This window comes from Zingiber officinale, chromosome 8A (genome assembly GCF_018446385.1).
Source record: "Zingiber officinale cultivar Zhangliang chromosome 8A, Zo_v1.1, whole genome shotgun sequence".
NCBI classification, from domain to species: Eukaryota; Viridiplantae; Streptophyta; class Magnoliopsida; order Zingiberales; family Zingiberaceae; genus Zingiber; species Zingiber officinale.
Window position 1 is genome coordinate 133,878,923 of NC_056000.1, and position 23,598 is coordinate 133,902,520.

General features: G+C 37.3%; 3 protein-coding genes, 1 long non-coding RNA gene and 1 other non-coding gene across 7 annotated transcripts; 1 reads left to right on the forward strand and 4 right to left on the reverse strand.

The window, feature by feature from the left end:
* The first annotated feature begins 27 nt into the window (after positions 1 to 27).
* LOC122010329 lies at positions 28 to 2,419 on the forward strand. Of its 3 annotated transcripts, none has more exons than XR_006119851.1 (3): positions 28 to 351; positions 425 to 613; positions 1,546 to 2,419. It is a non-coding gene; the product is annotated as an uncharacterized LOC122010329 (long non-coding RNA). The 3 variants fall into 3 exon arrangements; XR_006119853.1 differs by having other exon boundaries at positions 1,841 to 2,417; XR_006119852.1 differs by having other exon boundaries at positions 1,936 to 2,413.
* A 1,988-nt stretch (positions 2,420 to 4,407) lies between these two features.
* Positions 4,408 to 6,412, reverse strand: LOC122007787 (probable receptor-like serine/threonine-protein kinase At5g57670). The gene is made up of 7 exons (XM_042563314.1): positions 6,111 to 6,412; positions 5,758 to 6,018; positions 5,514 to 5,671; positions 5,346 to 5,425; positions 5,127 to 5,262; positions 4,898 to 5,050; positions 4,408 to 4,752 (listed from the first exon to the last, which is right to left on the reverse strand). Exons 1-7 carry the CDS (start codon positions 6,316 to 6,318, stop codon positions 4,606 to 4,608), a joined length of 1,143 nt encoding a protein of 380 aa, XP_042419248.1. The 5' UTR covers positions 6,319 to 6,412; the 3' UTR covers positions 4,408 to 4,605.
* Positions 6,413 to 10,033: 3,621 nt separating this feature from the next.
* On the reverse strand, positions 10,034 to 10,104 carry TRNAG-CCC. The gene has a single exon. It is a non-coding gene; the product is annotated as a tRNA-Gly (tRNA).
* Positions 10,105 to 10,584: 480 nt separating this feature from the next.
* On the reverse strand, positions 10,585 to 11,143 carry LOC122010330 (histone H4). The gene has a single exon (XM_042566821.1). It carries the CDS (start codon positions 11,069 to 11,071, stop codon positions 10,760 to 10,762), a length of 312 nt encoding a protein of 103 aa, XP_042422755.1. The 5' UTR covers positions 11,072 to 11,143; the 3' UTR covers positions 10,585 to 10,759.
* Positions 11,144 to 13,524: 2,381 nt separating this feature from the next.
* LOC122011286 (two-component response regulator ORR21-like) lies at positions 13,525 to 18,877 on the reverse strand. Its single transcript, XM_042567673.1, has 7 exons — positions 18,727 to 18,877; positions 17,851 to 18,003; positions 17,394 to 17,774; positions 17,221 to 17,297; positions 16,474 to 16,990; positions 16,149 to 16,336; positions 13,525 to 13,620 (listed from the first exon to the last, which is right to left on the reverse strand). Exons 1-7 carry the CDS (start codon positions 18,875 to 18,877, stop codon positions 13,525 to 13,527), a joined length of 1,563 nt encoding a protein of 520 aa, XP_042423607.1.
* Positions 18,878 to 23,598: the final 4,721 nt, after the last annotated feature.

Here is a 23,598-nt window from a genome sequence, read left to right on the forward strand (position 1 = left end):
TAGTTCTTCCATGATTTATTTCTTCGTAAGATAAATCGACGGAGACACTGAGGGGGCGAATTGACTCTTCGGACAATTCTTGGGAGCTCCCATTGTGAACTTGGCAGGTGGGAAGGAGCTCCCTCCCATAGGGTGGTAACGAAAAAGTTCATATGAAGAGGTTATAGATGCCCTAAACCCTTCTACATTATCAGCGGCAAGAGTCCGAAGTCTTCAGCCATCCATGGCTTTAATATCCTCTCCTCGTACCTTCCTCACTGGAAGCCTGCTCCCGCCTTTCCCCAACTACAAGAGGCTACACGGGACCCTTCTGGTGCCCTTCAGGTCTTCCATCGGCGATGGCGCATCAAGGTCTTCCATCCTTGGAGATGCTTAGCAAATTGGATGTGAATCTTATTGTACTCCTTTTTCTTCTACTGAGCAGTGGGGAAAACGAGGCAAAGTTGGCGAAGTTGGCGAAATTAGCGATGGTCTCATTAGCGGTTGGGATGCTTGCGCTGGGTAGTGTGGATCCGATGGTGGCGACGGCTGCGAAGTCTGGCGGCAGAGTTGGCGGCCAGGCCTTCTGATCTGTCGCTCCTAGGGTTTCCGGCCTTCGGATTAACAACTCAAGGTAATTGAAGAGTGACTGACTCGTTGGAAATCCCTAGGTGGTTTTTTTATTTGCTTTGGCTAAATTGCAAGGTCTACGCCCAGCAAAGAAGCTGTTTTTCTATTTCCCTGAGTTGGTCGAGGGATCCTTTATGCCAATTGAATGTTGGTTGAATTATTTCACTGAGAATCAATGGTATTACAGGCTATATACTACTCTACTACTCAGAAATTTTGACTAGATTCTGCAAGTATTGTCCACTTGGTATATTCTCTATTCTCCAATTTGGTGGATTTAGGTTATGAACTACTAGCAGCTCTAGTGCATCTTTGACTGTTCTTGGTCATTAGCATCTATAATTTATGTGCGAGTAAGCTCTTTTTTGAAGTGAAATTGAGCGGAGCTCAGAAACTTTATTTATATACTACTATTGGTTTACAGTAAACTGCATTTACATGGGGTTAATGAGATGAACTTATTTGGTTATGAAATGATAGACAAGAAAGAAATTGAAAACACCCTCTGTATGTGACTGCAAAAGCTCGTTTCACAACTGCAGCTCGATTGAGTTCATGAATAGCTGTCTAGAAGAGGTAGGATGTTACATAGCTTCAAAGATCCTTAGGTTCTGCACTCCTGAGAATCCCTATAAATGAGCTTTATCCATAAAGCTCACACAAGACTGAGAATTTCCCCACTTACCATTCTAGAACAATCACAAATTCACAATGACCCAGCAATAGTTTGGGATCGTTGCTTTAGATTTCCTGTTTAGGGGCTGAGATCACAAGTTAAGGATACTATGAGAATTACAGTTGGAACCAAGGACAAATTAGCCCCAAAAGCTGTCTATTTTTTTGCACATCATATGGAAAATATCATTATTTTCTCATCATTGATAAGTGGGTAGTCAACCAAGAGTGGCTTGATCTAATGATAAATAATTTAGACAGGTCCAGAGGATTTTCCACCAATATACAAAAGTACGAAACACCGAGACTTGGTTGTTGGTATTTTTATGCAAAAGTACGAGACTGTATGACAACACAACTGGGAGAGGTTTAACCTTGTTGTTGCTTTTGCCCCAAATAGAGAATATGTAACGTAATGTGGCAGAATATCACACTGATATCACATTTGTATTTGCTCTTTGACTATGAGCTATAACATGTGATTATTCCTTAGTACTTTTGTGTTTTCACGGACTTTACTTCATGTATCCTTGTACGTTGATATGGGTATCCACAGAAACTTTGCTGCAGAATAGACATCACCTTTGGTATTAACACGACGATACTTCAACTAAAGGACCAGAAATGACTAATGATGATGCCATTATTCAGGACAAATATCTATGGCAACCCCCCAATCGCACCACCGTTTTTTTGCGGGTATGGCTATGGTGCTCCATTCTACAGTGGATGGGGTTGGTCACCTTTCACATTCTTTGCGCCAGGGCCAGGCATTGCAGTAGGTGTGGGTGGTGGCTTTGACATCTTCGTTGCATTTCTAGTGCTAGGTGCTGTAGGTGTTGCGATCCGAAGAGTTTTTGGGAGGAAGGATTATGAAGACGGTGAGTATTGATGCCTTTGTCAAGTTGTGTAAGTAAATGTACGCAAGGAAAAATTGCTTTAAAGCTGATATAGTTTCGGTGAATCTAATTGTACTCATTTAAGTAGAGCAACTTGTTGTAACATAAACAACAAGCTCCTGTAATATATACATTACCATGTACAGGTAAACTATGACTAAGCATTTAGATATTTCTGTATTTCATTTGTAATATTATTTCATTCATACAAACAAATAAAGGAATATTGCATCTAGGTTTCTAATTTCACATGATATACCAGCAGTAGCAGCAACAGGTCTGTTCTTTCCCATGGTATAACTTTTTCTTCTGTGAACATTGCGTCTAGGTTTCTAATTTCACATTGTTATTCATGTTCCTAAATTTTTCTACTGGTTTCTGGTTATGATATTCGAATTTAAGATTTGTTGGTCCTCCACCCAATTAATGTATGAAGACGGTTACTGAAATTTATTTGCAGGTTCTGAAGATCAGATTTTTGCAAGTTTTAAGAGGGCAACTTAGACACACAATGATGAATTCATTTGGTCCATCCATACAGCTTAGAATTTTGTGGTCCTTTGTATGATTCAGATATCATTAGTTTCGCAATTACGAGGTCCTCTGATTTTGAAACCTCAAAATTACTTCAAATTTTAGAAAAAAAAATAACAACAAATAGACACAGCATTGCCTATCATCACCATCTCATATGCTACAATGTTTGATCATCTGGTTGTATAACTAAGCCAACGATGCTTAACCGTTTGATATGAGCGTTATTCTCTTTTTTGACATATGTTTGATCACTTAGTATTATTCCAATAAATTTTAGAGTCAACTTTAAGTGGATATAAAATGTCTCACTGGATATCTGACTTTCCCATACATAGGGCCATTGTGCTAGAGCAAATGTCCTCCGTAATTTATCATCTCTCAAAAGGTGTGGGGCTACCATGGAAGGGTTGCTAAGGTGACAACTTCACCTTCTCCAATGATCACCTGGTGCTCCCTGGGCATAACTTAGTTGATATTATCTTTCTCCGATGTTTGATCACCTGGTACTCCCCGAGCATAACTTAGTTGGTATCCAAGTGATAAATTTGCATCAATGGGCAAGGGTTCAAGTCGCATCTATAGTAAATAACTCTCCTACTTAAGGGTCGGCATACTGAGTTGGTACCCAAGTGGACTTGCATCAAAGGGTAAGAGTTTGAGTCGCAACTGCAACAAATAACCCTCCCACTTAGGGAGGCTCTCAGTCATATTTACCTCCATTCATTTCACCATAAGATCGGTGATGAGGGGCACTCAGCATGAGCGTTATCACGTTTTGCATCAATATTTAATCACTTACCATCCCATCAACATAACCGAGTTGATACTTAAGTAGTAGATTGTCACATATTTGATCATCTGTTGTTCCCATGGGTATAACCGAGTTAGTACTAGGATGGTAGATTGTCACATGAGAGCATAGATCAAATCCCTGAGAGAATAATTCCTTGGAGAATAAAATTCCTCCTACCTAGAGAGGCATATCTATCATCATGATTTACTCCCTTCATCTTGTTGTGGAGTCGACGATGAGGGGCACTTAGGGTGAACGAGTCACCTTTTACCACATGTTTAATCATCTGTTACCCCCGCAAGCAAAGCCGAGTTAGTACTTGAATGATAGATTATCAGTTTATCACATGAGAATAGATATTGAATCCCCTAGGGAATAATCCCCTAGGAATTTAAATCTCTCCCACCTAGCGAGGACGCTCAATTAACATGATTTACTCTCTTCAACTCACAATGGAGCCGACGGTGAGTGGTATTTAGGGTGAGCGAGTCAGTTTTGTCACGTTTGATCACCTACTGCCCCACGAGCATAGCCGAGTTGGTACTTAGATCGTAAATTACCATGTGAAAGTAGGAATCGGATCCCAAGAAAACAATCTCTTGTAAAATAAAATCTCTTCCACCTAGAGAGGCCACTCAATTACCATAATTTACTCAATTTATTTCACTATGGGATCGACAATGAGGGATGAGTGAATCACCTTTTCTCAATCCCTTGCAGCTACTGGCAAGCTACTGGCAAGAACACTAGTGCTCTTGTTATGATTTGTTGTTAATTGTATGTGAAATTTGCAGTAGTTCCTACTAATGTCCAAGTGGCAGATATGTAAACTTTTCTCTCCAAACAGACAGAGTAGGCATTTAAACCTACCACCACTGATCATTTAGCCTTCACTAGTATCACTTGTTTAGCCTATTTTCCTATCCAAAAGAGACTACTACATCCTGCTCCACTAGCCTCAATCTTCCTTCTTTACAGCAATCAGACATGCATTTGGTGATCGAAGGCCTCGACTCAAATTAAGATAATGCATCAACCTTACAGCATTACTAACTATGACTATCTACATCAGTACTACTAAAATTGTGTTCCCTAACTTCCAGTTGACTTCGCAGATGCAGTATGACAATCACTGTCGTCGTCATCGAGATCATCGAAGCCCCAAAACTCTTCCTCCTCTTCCTCAGGCATGTTCCATCGATCTTGTGAAATCTCGCCACCTACCAAGATCTCCATTACCTGCCAAAACCAACATAGGTTTTTATATACACAATGGCAGTCATCTGTGAGGACCAAGGGAAGCTTGGGATGACTAGAGGCAAACAAGCAGTGACAAAAGTCAGTGAAGCTTCCTACTTTCTCATATCAGTGTAGCAAATTTTACCTCGGTCATGGAAGGTCGCAGAGCTGCATTAGCTCTGATGCAAAGGCCGGCTGAAAAGGTGAGCCTTTTGAGCTGCTCCACGTCGTAATCATCTGCCAATCTTGGATCGACCAGCATTTGAATTGTGGAATCATCCTTCACGAAGGGCCTTGCCTGCAAATTAAAGCGGCTGGTTAATTAATCAAAAATGAGAAAAAGCAGAAGAAGAAAAAGGGCTGGCGGCGCTCGCCCAGCTGAGCAAGCTTCTGTGACAGCCGTCGACCGGCTTCCTTCCCGATGTGATCTCTAGCAGAAACACGCCAAAGGAGAAGACGTCGGTCTTCTCGTCTACGATGCCGTGCGTGAAGTACTCCGGCGCTAAGCACCTGTGGATGTCGTCATCGACTTTGTTTATCTGATCGGATTGCTAATTTGAGCTGGAATTGAGTTCGAAGTTGCAGATGTGTACCCGAATGTGCCTTCGATCGGACCGACGGCGCGGTAAGTCCACTGGGAGGGGAGCCATTTAGCGAGGCCGAAATCTGAAATCTGAGACGGAGGATTTCCTTTTTGGGTTTGGCCTGGAGAAGACATTAATGGTTGATTTAGCAGCGAGCAAGAGACGAGCGGTTGCTACCTGAGCTTCGAAATTCGTCGTGAGGAGGATGTTGGAGGCCTTGATGTCTCTGTGGATGATCCTTCTACGGCATTGCTTGTGCAGGTAATGAAGTCCCCTGGCGGCGCCGGACGCTATGCTGTACCTCAGTTTCCAAGGCATCGGCGGTGAATTTTCATCTGTAAGTACATCGAGAAGACAGATTTTTGATCCATCGAAGGTCGATCGTGCCGCGTGGGTGGTGTTTGGTTCGAGCTGAAGTTACCGTGGAGATTGGAGGAGACAGAGCCGCGAGAAGAGAACTCGAAGATCAGGTGGAGGTCTTCGTCGCGGTCGATGCAGAAGCCGAGGAGGGAGGAGACGTTGGGGTGGCGGACGTGGCCGACGGTGCCGAGCTCAGTCAGGAAATCCTTCTCCCTCTGCTCGTCCGACGAATCCCGCATCAGAGTCTTGACGGCGATCGCCTGCCCATCCGCCGCCACGCCCCGGTACACCTCCGAGTGCCCGCCTCTGCCCACCAGGTTATCTGCGGACGGAAACCCAGCAGTCACTAGCCAAGATCGTATTTTGAAGAACAATGCGGGTCGGAACATGGCCGGAGAACTTTAAAAGACTGACCTTTGTGGAAACCGTCGGTTGCCTTGTAGATTTCTTCGTAGGAGAAGCATCTCCAGCTCGGTTTGGCCGGCGGTTTCTCGTCGAGCGGCTCGGGAACAGGGGAGGCGGAGGCGTCCTCCTCCTTGCACTTTTCTTCCTTGCTCCTACGCCTTCCGATGGAGGAGAGGAGGCGTCTGAGACCTCGGCTTCGGGTGTAAAGCTGCCTCATTCTTCTTCTTCTCTGCAACTGAAGATGAGGCGGAGGCGGAGGAGAGGGGGAGATGGAATGGCATTAATGGATTCTCATACAGTTTACATAGAAAACCTGAGGAGATGCTTTGCTTTCCAAGGAATGCAAAGGAAGCATTTAATGCAAAAGGTTAAATTGTCACACAAGATATCACAAGTCCAATATTTTATTTTTCAAAAACAATACTTCTTTAACTTTATTCACCGTCTCTAATATTTATTATCGGATTTTCATTGGCCGCCATAATACATTGAAAAGTACTTAATATGATTATATATGGATAAATTTGTATGTAATTTTTATTGATCAAAATCTTTATTTTTATTCCCTAGTCAAATATATAGACACTAATTTATCTAATTATTTTTGATATTTTTATATATAAAAACTTTAAAAATGAGTATAATTTTTTTTAAATTCAGTACATTTTTATCAAATTGAGCACAACTTTTTTTCCACTTCAATTAGATGAAAAATATATTAGATTTTTTTTAAATGATACTCAATTGGATAGAGAATATATTAGATTTTTTTTAATTGTGCTTAATTTAGAAGAAATTATATTAAGTAGGGAAAAAGTCATGTTCAATTTGATAGAAAATATATTAAAATCTAATTTAAAGTGCTGAATTTATTTTTATTTTTAGATTTTTTTATACCTAACAAATATGAGGGCCCAATTTTGATAGAAATATACTGGATTCTAGTTTAAAGTGCTAAATTTTGATAAAAATATACTGGATTCTAATTTAAAGTGCTGAATTTAACAGGAATTATATTTATTTTTGGACTTTTGTACCTACAAAATCTGAAGGACAATTAGGTAATGAAATTTGCATGAGGGATTTGAAGCAAATGAAACTTTGCATGTAGGGAATGAAAATAAAGTTTACATGTAGGAACTGCATGCAAAGTTAAAATTATGATCTAAGATTTTTTTTTTTAAATTTTTATATATTCTATTTTTAAAAAAAAAACTCTAGAAATATACCGTAGATAAAGATTAAACCGAGCACTCTTTCACTGTATTATAACCTCAGGACACACGAATTCGTGCCCATGATACAGCAACATGACTATTTTCATAATTTCTTGTATATTTATCTAATTTCAAATTTGATAAATTAATCGATGAATTTTTGTAATAATAATTAATTTAAAAATATTGAATTGATAGAATATTTGCTATGAGCATTTTTTTTATTTTATTCTAGTGATAAATATATGACATCTGACGTAATAATCAGAACTGATGACATGTGATTTATTTTACTATAGGTCTAATGCCTGTGTATTTATATTTATCATCTTCTATATTTATGGGGTCGGTACTAAAAAAGTCGTTAAGATAATGGATCTATTTTTATTTTTTTTTTAAAAAAAATACCTAATATTGTTTTAACAGTGGACTATATTTTAATTAAAACATAATTTGATGCTCATCTTACTTTAGCTCAAACATGATCGTCATAGTATTTTCTATATCTTTTTCAAAATTTAGTCAACTATGTTAACGTAAATGCATTATATTTTTCCTAAGTTTACTTTTGAAGAAATCTTTTCATTTATTTTTCTTTAAACTCAATCGTTATTCTCCACAAACTAGGAAATCAAATAGTTTGTCTATCATTCCACTTTAAAAAATCACATATGCATCATGTGAGATGGTCCATTGATTGGGTGACCATTTAAAATGTATGAATATATATATTATCTCTTTAAAGTTTGTGCAAATTAACCTCTAAAAGTGTGTCAGTTAATTGACCCTAATAATCAAAAAATATGCTTTAATACAACCAAACTGAAAACCATTTTATGTAATTTAACTAAAAACAATATTCTCAATATATATAAGAAAAAAAATCAACATACATAATTATTTTCATTTTGATAAGTCCATTATGTGTCTATCATTAAATATTTTCTTTGAGATTTTTCATATATATATATATATATATATATACCCCATACAAAAGGGTTATCATGCAAAGTCTGCGTAATTTACTTACCTTATATATCGTAGGAGACCTTTGCTGCAACTGAAGAAACAAAAAAAATATATAGTTTCCTACGTGTTAACATCAATTCGATTCTAATTCATGTTAAATTGTTGCTTAAAATTCTCCATACTTATTAATTTCACATGGATAATATTTTTTAAATGACTTATCATTTAGAATGGAAAGAACTTAACTCTAATCTAAGATACTAGGACAAGATTAATTGACATTTTGTACAATTAAATTATGGAAAATAAATCGGTGGAATGTCCAAATCAAATCGAAGTAATTAAATAGTGATTAAAAAATATAAGAGTTGATTGTGAATTGTGGCATTGGGAATTAAAGAATGCTTATTTAATTGCATTAGTTGTGAATTTGATTAATTCATTTAAGCGTTAGGTTATGATTAATTAGCCAGGTTCATTCAATGAATCGAATTGATTGGAGAATCTATGCAATTGCACACCTAAAAGGACAAATTAAGGATTTGTTTGATTGGAGTATTTTTAAATATATGATTGATTAGTAAACATGTGTAAAACTCGTCCTTTAATTAAAACTATTTGTATAAATAAAAGTAAACGAGTGGAACCGATGGTTGATAATAAGTCACTGCCTTCATCAATGTTGTTGGTGTTTGAGGAGATCAATTGGCTCGATTGCATTGATACTCCAGGAACGTCACTGTGCTTGACTGTAGTTGTGCCATAGATTTTTCAACTCCGTGTTCCAAAAAGATTAATGATTTTGATATGCCAAAAGAACAATCTTTGTGATTCGAGTGAAATAACTTTTTTGTAATGCAAAATGATCTGGTCCGAGATCAAGGGATGAATAGACTTCAATTAAGTGGCCCTTGAACGGATCAACTTGGGGTAGGTCAGCTTAATGTGGGTCGTCTCTTTCTGAGTTGACTTATGTCGGGTTGACATCTAGCAGGTCGACTCTTACTTGGTTGACTTAACTTATGGCGGGTCCAGTTCTAGCGGATTAGCTTATGGCAGATCATCTCTTGTTGAGTCAGCTTCTAGCAAGTAGACATATTGGAGCATAGATTTTTTGGTCCGTAAATTACATACGAGAGGATGATTCATTCTGCGAATTGATCCATTTCAATGAATCCCATCATTTAAATAGATGAGATCCATCATAATCCATCAATCACAAATAGTGAATCATCTTCTGATCTATAAATTACGGGTCAAAAGATTTCACCTGAACTTATTGTGAGTTGTTTCTTGTTGAGTTGATTGTTGATGATGATGGAAAAAATTTAAAAAGAAAAGACGTTAGAAGGAGTTAAGATGTGTCTTAGCTTGACCTCTTCGATGATGAAGTCAAATATAAAGAAAAAAAAATAGAAAAGAGAGTAACAAAGTGAAAATGATGAAATTTTATGATCTTCACTAAATTGTCTGGGAATGGGCTCAGGAGGATCATGCCCTAAGTTAAACCAACTTGAACTGAGCTCACGTACTAAAAGAAGAATCATTGTAATATTAGATTGTCGTAGAGAATCCTCGTGAAATTGGAGTAAAGTTTTTAAAAAATTTTGGGAGAAAAACTAATTGGCAGAAGAAAGAATTGTTTTTTTATTTATCATGTTTTTCTAGATGTTTCAACGAAACCAATTCTATTTTATTACTGAAACGTAAAAACCCAAAATTATAAGAATTTTAAGTAAAAACAAGTGCGCATCCGGGGAATCGAACCCCGGTCAGTACCGTGGGAGGGTACTATGATACCACTACACCAGATGCGCATCTTGATTGTTTTGACCTACATTTACTCATTACAATCTTTCAAATGATAAGAATGCACAACACATTTACCGATAATCAATTTGAAGAACCGATTTTAGGATATCAGATTTGTAAAGAATCTTGCTCTCTTTCTTTACATACAACGATCTTTCGTGCAACAACGCAGTGTTAAAGATAACAAAGTAGGTACGCACCCTATTCCATCTCCCACATCAACTTCACAATGACAGTTTACCAACTCAAATTGCTCAAGAACAGCAATCGAATAGCGTTCCCTGAATCACTGTACATTGATAAAGAAGATTGTTCTGCTTGACTTATCCTGCAAGGAATTGGAGTGCTCAAAGGTGTCATCTAAGCTGTATAATCTAAGACGCTTCGAAGAAATTCGAAGCAAGCTCATTTTGATCAGTAAATTGCATAGCAATTCACCATCCGGAGATGCAAAAAACGAATTAAAAAAAAGGCGAGTTTTTAGATTGCTACGCCAAACCAAAGTTCCATTAGCTTCTAAGGAAAAGTTGAAAACCACATCTATCAACATTCGACGGAACAAAACTAAAAGCACACTCGAGGTTCATTTTCCTAGGATACAATAGACGATCTGACAAGATGCTTCCTTTAATCCCTTGCAGCATCTGGCATCGATGAAGTTTAGCCGCCGAAGCCGTAGAGGGTGCGGCCCTGGCGCTTGAGGGCGTAGACTACGTCCATGGCCGTGACGGTCTTGCGACGGGCGTGCTCGGTGTAGGTCACTGCGTCGCGGATGACGTTCTCGAGGAAGATCTTGAGGACGCCGCGGGTCTCCTCGTAGATGAGGCCGGAGATACGCTTGACGCCGCCCCTCCTCGCCAGTCGGCGGATCGCGGGCTTGGTGATCCCCTGGATGTTGTCGCGGAGGACCTTGCGGTGGCGCTTGGCGCCGCCCTTTCCCAGCCCCTTTCCTCCCTTTCCGCGGCCCGACATTATCGATCTCTCTCTCTCTCGCTTCAACGAATTGGGGCAACAAGCGATAGAATACGAAGAACGCCGATTTGGGTTGTATTTATAGAGGAGGGACTCGGCGAGCAGCGTGGGCTGTCGGATGGGTTGGCGATCCGTGGGAAGAGCATCAATTTCATTTCTTACCATCCGATCAGAAATCCGGGCTTCTCATTGGTCTAAACAACGACGAGCGGATTCAGAAGAGTTGCTTAATCAATTTATTGATTTCTCCCTCAATATTTATACGGCAAAAATTTGAAAATAAAAGGGACCTTGTTTTTTTATTCCGAAATATCCCTTCGCCCAACGCTATTACAGAAGCTTTCAAATAAATACTATGAACATGTAGAATTTAAAATTTAAAATTTATAATATCTTGAAGCTGCCTAATATTTATTACAATACATAAAAATTACTAAGTAAAAATTATCTATTGTTACAATATATAAAAACTACCAGTAACTATAGTGAATTTAAACTTTAGGATTTATGATTTAACACCTTTAATTATTATTATATCTAAATAATATCTATCAACTTGATAGAATTTATTTAAATTTTATTAAAATCATTTTAAAATGATTGTAGAAACTAGTGTATAGTTATTAGAGCATCCACAGTGGGAGTTTTTTCAGAGCTCCTACTTCGACATGGTAGCAAGGAAGAACCTCCCTCCCATAGTGGAGGGAGGTTTTTCCCTTTTCATGAAGAAGCAGCTCTGTGGGTACCGAGCCACTTCTTCATGTTTTTATTTTATTTTTTAATATTTTTTTAATAATTGTTAAAAAAAAAAAAACGAGAGAGAGAACAACGGCTAACACATTAGTCGTTGTATGCCGTTGAATAATAGTTAATTTTTAGCCGTTGTTTAACATTTTATGTCTTTTTATTTGATGCACTGCAATATTTATGTATTTTTTTTAATTATTAATGTTATTTCATGTTAGCAATTTATAAATTTAAATTTTATAAAAATGTAATAGTGTATAATGTAAAATATGAAGGAAAAATGAGAATTATATATAATGAAAAGTGTGGGACCCATGAAAAAGTTATTGAGAGGTTTTTTAATAGTGAAAAAAAGATATGAGGTTTTTAACTTTTGATGTGGTGTGGACGTGGCAACGAAGGATCTCTCAATGGACTTTAACCACTGTAGATGCCCTTATAATCCTAAACTCATCTTAAACATGTTGTCGTAACTACTAAATAGTTTCTATACCATATAAATCTTAAATTTTAACTTACTCTAAATACGTTGCTACTGGGTCTACTACATTATAAAAAATAGTGCATTCTGAGACAAATTCCAGGACGAATTTATAAAAAAATTTCGTTGCAAAATATATTGAGTGTAGTGATTTTTTTTAAACATGAATTAGGTCACATTTGGAGGCACAAAAATTTGACCTAGGAATGTCGGAATGAAATAAGTTTCTATGGATTCCTAATTTTCCGGTGATCATAAAAATATCCTAATCTCGATTTTTAACCTAATATATTTAGTTTCGTGATTTGTTAAACACGAATATGACATAATTTGGGGTTAAAAAATCACAAAACTAAATATATTAGGTTAAAATTCGGGATGAGGATATTTTTATGATGAAGATAAAATTAGGAATCCATAGAAACTTATTTCATAAATTTTCGACATCTCTAGATTAATTTTTAGGCCCTCCGAATTATTTTCCTTTTTTTAATTTATTTAAATCTGCCCAGATTTGGGGACGAATCCAGAATTCTTACCAGAATATGAGACGAATTAAAAATTTGTCCCAGAATCTGGGACGAATTTTGAGACAGAAATATTTTTGTTCGGAATTTACGGCTTAAAGTTTTTGTTGCATATTTTGTTTCTAATTTGGGTCGAATTTGTTTTTTGTCGCCAAACTTGTTGCGATTTTGGGACGAAAATTATTCGTCTCTAAATTTTTTTTTTTTTTTTTTTTTTTTTTTGTAGTCCTATACGTTATTAGTTATCAATAACAATTATAACAAAGCTAGATCAAAAAGATATTTTCGGAATCAAATCACAAAGGTCGTCCACTTAATTTTTTAAAAAATAGATACAGCCATTTGATATTTCGCTTAAATTTTTTTACAAATTAATGATTGATGAGCTACTAATCACTCTAAATGTACAAACGACGTTTAATCATTTAAATGAATCACTTGATAGCTTTCAGTGTCGGTTGTTAGCCTACATCAAAGAATCTCTCTCTATATATATTTATACAATTATCCAATCTATTATTCTATTCTAGCATCTTAATTGACTGTTCTGGATCGATCACAGCTGCTCAACTGATCGATCTCCATAGATACATAGTAAAACCTCAGAGTTGGGAAGTTCAGCTTTCAATATCTTAACCATAGGAAGAAGAATGTTTGATCCATGGGGGCACAAAGCTTGAACAGTGTGAAGTGACCAACTAAGCAAATCTCCTTGATAGTTTCGACGTAAAAACATACTCGTACAAGTTCATATTGCCGACTAGCACTGAGAATTGAGCAGCAACAGGACATTGCTGAGAATTGAGCAGCAACAGGACATTGTAAGCTAACTAGCTTAGCCGCACTCCTACTGTAGAAACTGCACATAGATAAAAGTCAGAATGTGATTCCTGTGGAAGGTTCTTAACTCAGTTAAAAATGATCGATGAAAGACACAAGAAAGCAAAGACTTGCTAAGAGTAATAAACTTGCTTTTGTAGGCAGAAATCAAAATGTAGCGGCGGGCATAAAGTAACTCATCGAAATTAATTCTCCTGGTGAGATCTTAAAGGTATCAGAAAAGATGAAATAAACTGTTTATGTTCAAATAATGGGATCCAGACAAACATTTCCAATATATATATAGTTGCTTCGGCATTGAAGCATTAGTAAACCAATAGGTGCTTTATGGTCGTGGCCAATTGTGTCTTCGTTCGATGAAAAGGCAAGACATAGAATCCTAGAAAACGTTAACATCTTAGGCAAATGAATAACAGAATAGCTAACGAGTTGAGACATTGGTTTGAAAATTAAGGAAATTGCCCACGGGCGAACTAGAGAGAATCAATATCCATCAGTTCGCCAGTCTATTGTTTAGCTAGAAAAAGGTTATTATTAATGAATACAAGGTGGATGGTCAAAAGCAAGAGGAACTTACGAAGTGGATTGCCCGTCATTGGCTTAAAGGAAATTAAGAAAATCTACAAATTAGCCATACTTTATGAGTCAATGTTGGGAACTATGAAATAGCATATATGAAAAATGAAGTTGATATGGTAAAAGATAAGAACACTAAGGTATATATATATATCTATGTATGGGGCATAGTTGTCAAAAGCCCAAGACGCAAAAAAACACTCGAGCAGGGATCCTCTGATCCGCTAAAAGCGGACAAAGCCCTGGTCCACTGCAATGATTGGAGGAATTCAATGGTCCACATTTGCTAAATAGGTGAGGACCATTGAATCCTTCCAAACACTGCCCATGATCCCAGGACGGACCAGGACAGACGGGACCAGAGGATCCCGTATAAGGGTCTTGTAGTTTTAAGCGCATATTTTACGGAAACAAGTGTAAGAAACAAAAGACCTATTATCAAAATATAAATCTGATTGATATGAATTAATAAAATTTATTAGAATTTTTTAAATTTTAAATATATATTTATATATTTTATTGAGATAATTTAATTACGATTTATGAAACATATTCGAATTATCCCATTTTAGTTGGGAGAATTAATCAAATCCGCAGACCTAAGTTTTCGATCGTCTAGAGTCCTACAGTGACCACGAGCATCGTAACGCTTCCTATAGCGCCAAAGGTATCTCATGACGCCTTCGGAACGCTAGAAAATGCAAAAGAGTAAACAAAAAAAATAACTTACCAATGATCGAGAGGCAAATGCTTCCGGTGGTGAAAGGCAGACCAATCGACTTAATGATCAATTTTAAGAGGGTATAGGGCTTTAAACTACAAAAAGGATAAAGTTTAGAGCATCCACAGTCGTGAGAGCTCTTTAAGAGTTCCCTCGATGTCACATTAGCGCCACGTCAAAAGTAAAAACCTCACACATCTCTCCACTATAAGAAAGACCTCACAAGAACTTCTTCATGCGTCCCACATTTTCTCATACATTATTATTTTTTGATATTTTATTATTTTTATTTTTTTAAAAAAAAAACTAAACTTAAAAAAAATAAAAAAATAAAAAGGCAAGGAACGACTCCCTAAACAGGGAACAACTTCTTGCCAAAAATGAGGGAGCTCCCTCCTATAGTAGGAGGGAGCTCCCTTGCTTGAGCCACGTAGACAATGTGCGGTTTGTGCAAAAGCGAACGTGTGTGCTTTTACGCAAAGCACAGTGAAGCGTGGGCTTCCTAGGTCTCTGAAGCACAAGGCTTATGCCTAGCTGCGCTTCGCGCTTAAGGGAGCGAAGTGTTTGCTTTTAACAACTATGGGATGGGGTAAAAGATAATTGGATGTTAAAAAAATGAACAAAGTTTATCATTATATTTTATAGTTAGATGAATTGAATTGATTACTAGAGTAACAGAGGATAGAGGGAACTGAAAAAACTCTTTTTTAAGAAAATTAAGGATGAATTTACAAACTTGGGCCATAATAGTTCAGTAAGATTCAACTGTAGCATAAGATCCAAGTAACCAATCCCCCAATAGCTAGGACTTACGGTTTTTTGTTGTTGTTGAATTAGGTTGTCAATTGAGAAGTTGAACTAGACATAAGGGAGAATCATCAAATGATCAAAGAAATACTAAAAGCAATTGTTGAGAAACCACATATTAACAGGGAAGACAAAAAAAAAGGAACTTCCTTGCGTAAAGCTTTAATATTCCATGAGAGAGAATATAACAAAATAAGAAAATACAAAGAAACAAACAATATATTTTTAACTTGGGTCCCATAATTACTTTAAAGTGCAAAAGGTTGGAAAACAGTAGAATTTAAAGGTTATCACACTTGAAACACATCCTTTGATGATATTTTCATGTAAATCAATTATAATGCTGACTCACAATCATAAAGAAACAACAAATTATACCTGCTTAAGAATAGTATTAAGGTCATCTTCAGAACTGCATCGGTCAAGATGGAACAGCATTTCTGTTGGTGAATCCTCAGATTGGTTTTTAGTCGACTCTAAATGATAAGTATAGTTGAAATTCACTTCGCCAAACATCTGCATGTCCACAATGTCGCCTCCTGCCACTGTTGCAATACCTATGTCAGCTACAATGCAACCAAGGAATATATCTAAAATTAGAATTACTGGGAAAAAAATTCAAAGGTTTTGAAGAGTGAATTTTTGATAGAAAAGTAGGCAAAAAAAAAAAAATGAAGAGGATCTGCTGACCAAAATAACTTACATAACAGTTCTGTATTCAGATGTGCTGAGTCATTGAGTTCTATGTTGTTGTATAATGACGTCCACACAGAAAATTGGTTAGATGGACAGTGAAACTGGGAATATGAATTCAGGTCTTGATTGCCCGTACTGGTCTGAGTAGTTGGACAAATATCAACTGGATCAGATGTTGAAGTTAGGGATGGATAGCTGAAAACATCAAGCCTGGATGATTCATAAGTCAATTCTGGACTTGAGAAATCAGAGGGAAACCAAAGATATTCTGGCCTCAAGTTTGCTTGAGAGTGTGAAGCAAATTGCCGGTACGGTGAAGAGACAGAGCTCCCAAAGGAAGTATGGGGAGGATCTGATGAAGCAATCACTTTATCTTCCTGATACTCACCCAATCTGAATTTTTTACAAGAACTTTTTTTAGCATGAGCTTGCTGGCAAAAGGATGAAAAAACAGAACTTGAAGAATCCACACTGAGGCCGTTAAAATGGCACCCATCATTCCTCTCCAGAGTTTTTCTGTACTTCTGCACATAAGGACCCAAGCAAATATATAAGCTGCTGAATAACTAAGCAAATCGCTAAAATAAGCAATGATCTGAAAAGATAAATAATTTAACTAATATAAATATTTGAAACGTGTAAAACTCTCATTTCAGAATTTAGATATTAGAAAAAAAATCCCTCAAAAAGGAAAACTAAATCTGCAAGGCTTTCACTCAAAATAAAAGGTAACATAATGAACATAAGGACAGACCTGTAAATGACTTGCAACATTCTCTCGAGTGAGTCCTTCAACATTCATGAGTTCAAGTATCTTCTTAGGTAAAGCCCCTGTGAAATATATAGAAGCAAATTGAGATTCTAGAGATATTATACACAAGTTTGACTAATTATGATTTACAAATATAAAGCACTTTGATCTCTTACTGTCAACGCCTAAAGTTCTAACAGCTGCAATGAAACGTAAATGCAAATCAGTGGACCATGAGACCCTTCTTTTATGCTTTGCTATTTCACCACCTGAGACCCTTCTTTTATGCTTTGCTATTTCATGAGCACAATCTTCGCCCTTGTTTACTTCATTGATGCATGGATTTGAAATCCTCAAACATTCATCCTTATGTGCCTTAATATCATTGTTATTGTCGATCAGTTCATTACTCCCCTTCTTATCTGATAGTGCTTTCCTGATTACGTGTTTCCAAATGAGCTTGAGTTCTTCAATCCTTACAGGTTTCACCAAGTAGTCAACAGCCCCATGAAGTACACCTTTCATTACATAGCTGGTTTCAGAATTGATGGATAACACTACAAAAGAAACAACAGCATATTATAAAATAAACAAAACAAAAGAGAGTTCTATAACATACATTTGTAAACTTACTGATCACAGGCAAGTCCATCTCAAGACCAATAATTTCTAAAAGCTGGAAGCCATCCATGTCAGGCATTTCAACATCAGTTATCACAAGGTCATAGTAGCCTTTGTTCCCTCTTAAAAGTTCTAAAGCTGCCATTGCGTGTTGGACTGCTGTCACTGCAAGTTGTACTCTGTTAGTGCAATTGAGATAACCTTTTTCCAATGAATAATTAATGCAGGAAATGGTTTACTCGGACACATTAATCGAAGTAGATCCCTGAGTAATTAATTTACTTTGAGATGATGAACTATACAGATTTCATGTATAAGATTTCTCATGGTATGAATTTCTCATGGTATGAATGCTCCTTTTTTTCCTAAATTGTGCTTCATCAAGTTCGAATTTCACGCATTGGCATATGCTACCGGAAAACAAAGTTGGAATTTCTACCTAAATAAAGTCATCTCAGAGAATTTTAAGATAAGACTATTAGTCAAAGATTGGCCTTTTTTCTTCACAAACTTTGAAGAATATCTATGGGTTTCCAGATACAGAACCATCTAGTCATTCTCGTGGTTCTAAGACGAGTTGAAATAGAACCCAAGCAACGCAGTCCAACTTCTATCGCCGAGTTCTTGAAAAACATAAACCTAACGAGCCAAACAAAAAAATAGACACAACTATTTCATTCAATTCACCAAAACCTTTTAAAGCGGAGATTTTTTTGGGTCTCTGTAGGTAAAAAAAAATCAACCGCAATCATAGAACCACGATTTTTTTTTCTGAAAAAGAAACCCAAGAATCACCTGGCGTTAGCCCCAGATACGGAACAAAAGAAAAGGTAGACAAGCAAAAGAAAGCAACGACGACGAATCCACAGCGAAAGAAAAACAATCAACCTCGATATCCGCATTGTCCGAGTAGGGTTTCGAGCATTCTGAGGCAAGCTCTGTCATCGTCCACCGCCAGCACTCGCATCCCCAACGGGAACGCGTTCTTCATCGAGGATTCAGTGCCTCCGTGCGCCACGAGGTCGCTTTCAGACTGCATGCTCCGACCTCTCTCCGAAGACCCGAAAAGACGATCTTTGTCGAGAATTAGAAGGGAAGGAAAAAAAAAAAGCGAGCAAGAGACGACTCGGAGGCCGCGAGGCGGGGCTGGAACATAAATAGAAGTTTTTGGGCTTGCCTTTTTTATTTTTTTTTTCCAAAATTACACTTTTTTTAATACTCGATCGCCACGCTTTCATGTACCTGCCGTACGATACGATGGACCCACCTAAGTGTTTGATCCTGCCTCATGGACAGTGCTGCGAAGTCGCGCGCGGCATTTTTTATTTATTTTTATTTTTTAATAATTTTTTCCTTAAATTGGCAGTTATAAAAAATTAGTTTCAGAATTTAAAAATTAGATTATAATATTAAAAAATTAGATGCACACTCTAGAGTTAGAATTGGGTGGGTACACAGCAAACTTTTTTGGTTTTTTTACTTAATATTATAATTCAATCCTTAATTTTTAAAAGTAACCATAATAGGAAGTTTTAAAAAAATCATAATAAAAAAAGTTTAATATACACTGTCTTTAGGGCACTGTCTGTACCGGATCGGCCGGTTAAACTGACATACCTGAGCTGCAGTAGCCCTGTAGGTCTACTACGTGGATCCTCAAATAAATCTTAAAATAAAAAAAATAAAAAGACATTTTTTTATATTTAAAAATAGGTAAAAAAATCAAAAATCAAAAGAGTCAAATTGACGTCACATTTGAAGGTAAGTACCCGAATACGTACTGATGGATCGTATTAGAATCCATGTCAAATTCTCTGAATATAAAATTTATTTTAAATTCTATATTTTATGTAATAAAAATTTTGTATAATCTATTTTATTTATTTTTTAAATTTAGATTATATAATAATATATTTTTAAATTTAGGAAATAAAATTTATTTTTTAAATATTAAGATAGTGTTTGGTTCTTTTTTAGGAATCTAAATAGGAATAAAAATTAAAATTTTCTTTTATACCTTTAGAGAAAATTAGAAAAAAAATAGATATGAGAAAAAGTTTAATGTGAGAGAAAAATATGATTGGAGATAAAATGTTATAAGAAATAATGAAGAGAGAGAAAATGTGATGAAAGAGAAAGGGTGATGTGAAAGAATGAATAGAGAAAAAATATGATGATAGGAAATGAGATAAAAACCTGTGATGGAAAAGAGCATCAGACAAAAGGCAAATATGCTCGCCCCAGCACCCTCGCTAGCCAGCCCTAAAGCCAACACGGAGAAGGTAAATCACGATGATTGAGAAGGCAAATGGCAGGTGGGGTGAGTTTACACGGGTTACAGGGATTTATGCCCTGCCAGTCCCGAGATTCAACCCTAAAACCTTATCCGACAATTAATCTGCCACTTACCAACTTAGCTAAGCTCGTGGGGTCACGATGGGAGAGAGTATAATGAAAGAAAAAATATGATGAGAGAGAAAGTGTGATGGAATATAAAGAAGAGAAAGAAAGTATGATAAAAACAAAATAAGGAGAGAGTGTATGATGGAAGAGATTGAAAAGAGAGAAAGTGTGATGAGAAAAAATAAGAAAATAAAGTGTGATGGGAGAGAAAGCACATAGCAAAAAGGCGAATAAGCCCGCCCGCCCCATGACCAACACGGAGAAAGGTAAATCACGATGACTGAAAAAACAAGTGGCAGGTGGGGTGAGTTTACACGGGTTGTAGGGATTTACGCCCTGTTAACCTTGAAATTCGACCTTAAGATCTCATGTGGCAATCAACCTGCCACTTACCAACTCAACTAACCCTGTGGGGCAATGAAAGAGAAAGCATGGTGGCAAAAGACGAATACGCTCGCTCCTAGCACTCCTGCCAACCTGTCCCAGGGCCAACACAGAAGAGGTAAATCACATGTGACTACTAGCCTTTGGAATAGTGACTAACACATAAGGAAGACATTTACCTCGACTTTACCGAGATTCGAACCCAGACCTCATGGTAGCACCACCTCATGTGCTAGCCACTAGACCGTCTCGAGGGAAGAGAAAGTATGATTAGAGAGAATGAGGAGAGAAAAAGTGTGATAAAAGGGAAAGTGTGATGTGAGAAGATGAAGAGAGAGAAAGTATAATGAGAAAAAATGAATAGAGAGAGTGTATTGTGGGAGAGATTAAAAATAGAGAAAGTGTGATGATAGACTAAGGAGAGAGAAAGTATGATAAAAAAGAACAAGGAGAGAGTGATATGAAAGAAATATTAAACAAATATATTAAGGATATTTTGTCCAAAATTTTATACTTATTCTCATTCTCGTCAAAACTCAAGGGAAGAGGTGATAGATTTCATCAATACATAAGTTTTTGAATTCCATTCAAAAATTTTAATTCCATTTTCATCAACTAAACATAATATTTGAAAATAAATTCATTTTATTATCCCTAAACCGCTAAAATAAACACCACCTAAAATATCATTTAATTTGAAAAAAGGAAAAATTAAAGAAAATAAAAAAGTAAATATAATATATTAAAAATTGAATATCTAAATTTAATAAAATAATTTAATTTAATTTAGATATCCAAATTTAATAAAATAATTTGTATGATCTAAATTTTAAATAGGAAATATAATATGGATGAAGATAACAATTACGATAACTTATAGTTAATTTTTACCGTCTACTATAATTAAATAGTATTTATTTAAAATACAGTGGACAGCATGTACTCTTGATTTATTTTACTTATTACAATTTTATTTTAATGAATTATCATTCTCTAATAAATAAAATCAGTACATGATAATATAGTATTATAGAAATTAACAATCTTCTCTTCAAATTCACAGTAAATGTGATTATTTCATCTCACACGGTTGGTAAGCCGTCCCCTTTAAGAGAGGTAAATTAACAGATCGACTGTCAAGTGCAAACGTCGATAGAATTTGATTCCTGCAAGTATTCAGAGTGAAGTCAAATATGAAAATATTTTTAAACGACGTCCTTTTTCGGACTGCTGTTTATAGAAGGGTGAAATAAAGATTTCCATAATTATTTGTGCGGTTTGGTTAAACTATTAATTGCGAAGCCCAAAAGGGTATTAAAGTTAAGCATTGAGCTCCCGTCCGGTTGCATCGCTTTCGCCGCTGAGGCCTTCAGCTCGCCGGCCTTCGCCCTCATCGTCTTTCCTTCCTCGGTCTTCAGCACTGTCTCCAGCACCCTCACCGCCCCTTCCTCCGTCATCGACCCTTCTTCGAACCCCACCCCGATACCCCATACTGCCGCGACGGTCCTTCCGTTCAGCCTCTGGTCGCCGAAGAACGGCCGGCAGACCATCGGCACGCCGGCTACCGCCGCCTCCAGCACCGAGTTCCACCCGCAGTGGGTCACGAAGACCCCCACCGCCGGGTGCCGCAGCACGTCCTGCTGCGGCGCCCACCCCACCACGAGGCCCCTCTCCCTTGTCTGGTCCAAGAACCCCCGCGGCAGCAGCTCCCTCGCGCGCTCCCTCAGCGACCAGAGGAACGCGGCGCCGCTGGCCTCCAGCCCTTGCGCCAGATTCGCAAACTCCTCCGGCGACGGGGTTAAGAATTAGATTATAATATTAAAAAAATTAGATGCACACTCTAGAGTGATATAATTGCGTGGGTACACATCATTTTTTTTTTACATAATATTATAATTCAATCCTTAATTTTTAAAGTAAGCATAATAGGAAGTTTAAAAAAAATCATAATAAAAAAAGTTTAATATACACTGTCTTTAGGGCACTGTCTGTACCGGATCGGCCGGTTAAACTGACATACCTGAGCTGCTGACTCTGTAGCCCTGTAGGTCTACTACGTGGATCCTCAAACAAATCTTAAAATAAAAAAAAAATAAAAAGACATTTTTTATATTTAAAAATAGGTAAAAAAAATCAAAAATCAAAAATCAAAAGAGTAAATTGACGTCACATTTGAAGGTAAGTATACGTACTGATGGATCGTATTAGTATCCATGTCAATTTCTCTGAATATAAAATTTATTTTAAATTCTATATTTTATGTAATAAAAATTTTGTATAATCTATTTTATTTATTTTTAAAATTTAGATTATATAAATAATATATTTTTAAATTTAGGAAATAAAATTTATTTTTTAAATATTAAGGTAGTGATACGGAGATGATAAGGGGGGGGTAGAGAAGAAATAAGGGGAAAAGAGGGTATTTAGGTCTTTTCGTTAATTAGGGCTTTAAGTGGGGAATACTGTAGCATGCAAAAGGGGTTCTGGTTTTCGTCCGTGCGGGGGTGGATGTGCGCCGCCGCCATCTGCTTCTCCCTCTCGAGCTCCTCGCCGGCGACGACGCTGGCTGCCGGCCTCCTCGCTTTTCCTTCCTCCTCTTCCTCCTCGCGACTTCACCACCGGGCCGATGCGACGCTACTGCTCCTTTTCTCTTCCTCGCAGCGCCGGCCATAGCGACGACAACCCTCTCTTCTTCCTCCTCCTTGTAGCGCTTCTTCCTACTCCTCGCAGCGACGACAACCTTCTCGTCCTCCTTCACCTCGTGACGCCACCGCCGGACAGATTCGTCCTTGCGATTCTCCTCTTCTGCCTCCTCACAGTGCCGCCCCTCTCCTTCTCCTCGCTGCGCCGTCGCCGGCCAGACGACCGCCCCTCACCTCCCTCTCTTTCTTCTCCTGCCGCCGGAATCACTGCCCCTCTCCTCCTCGCGCTCCGTTCTTCGTCGACGCTTGCCACAGCCTCTTCTCGTCC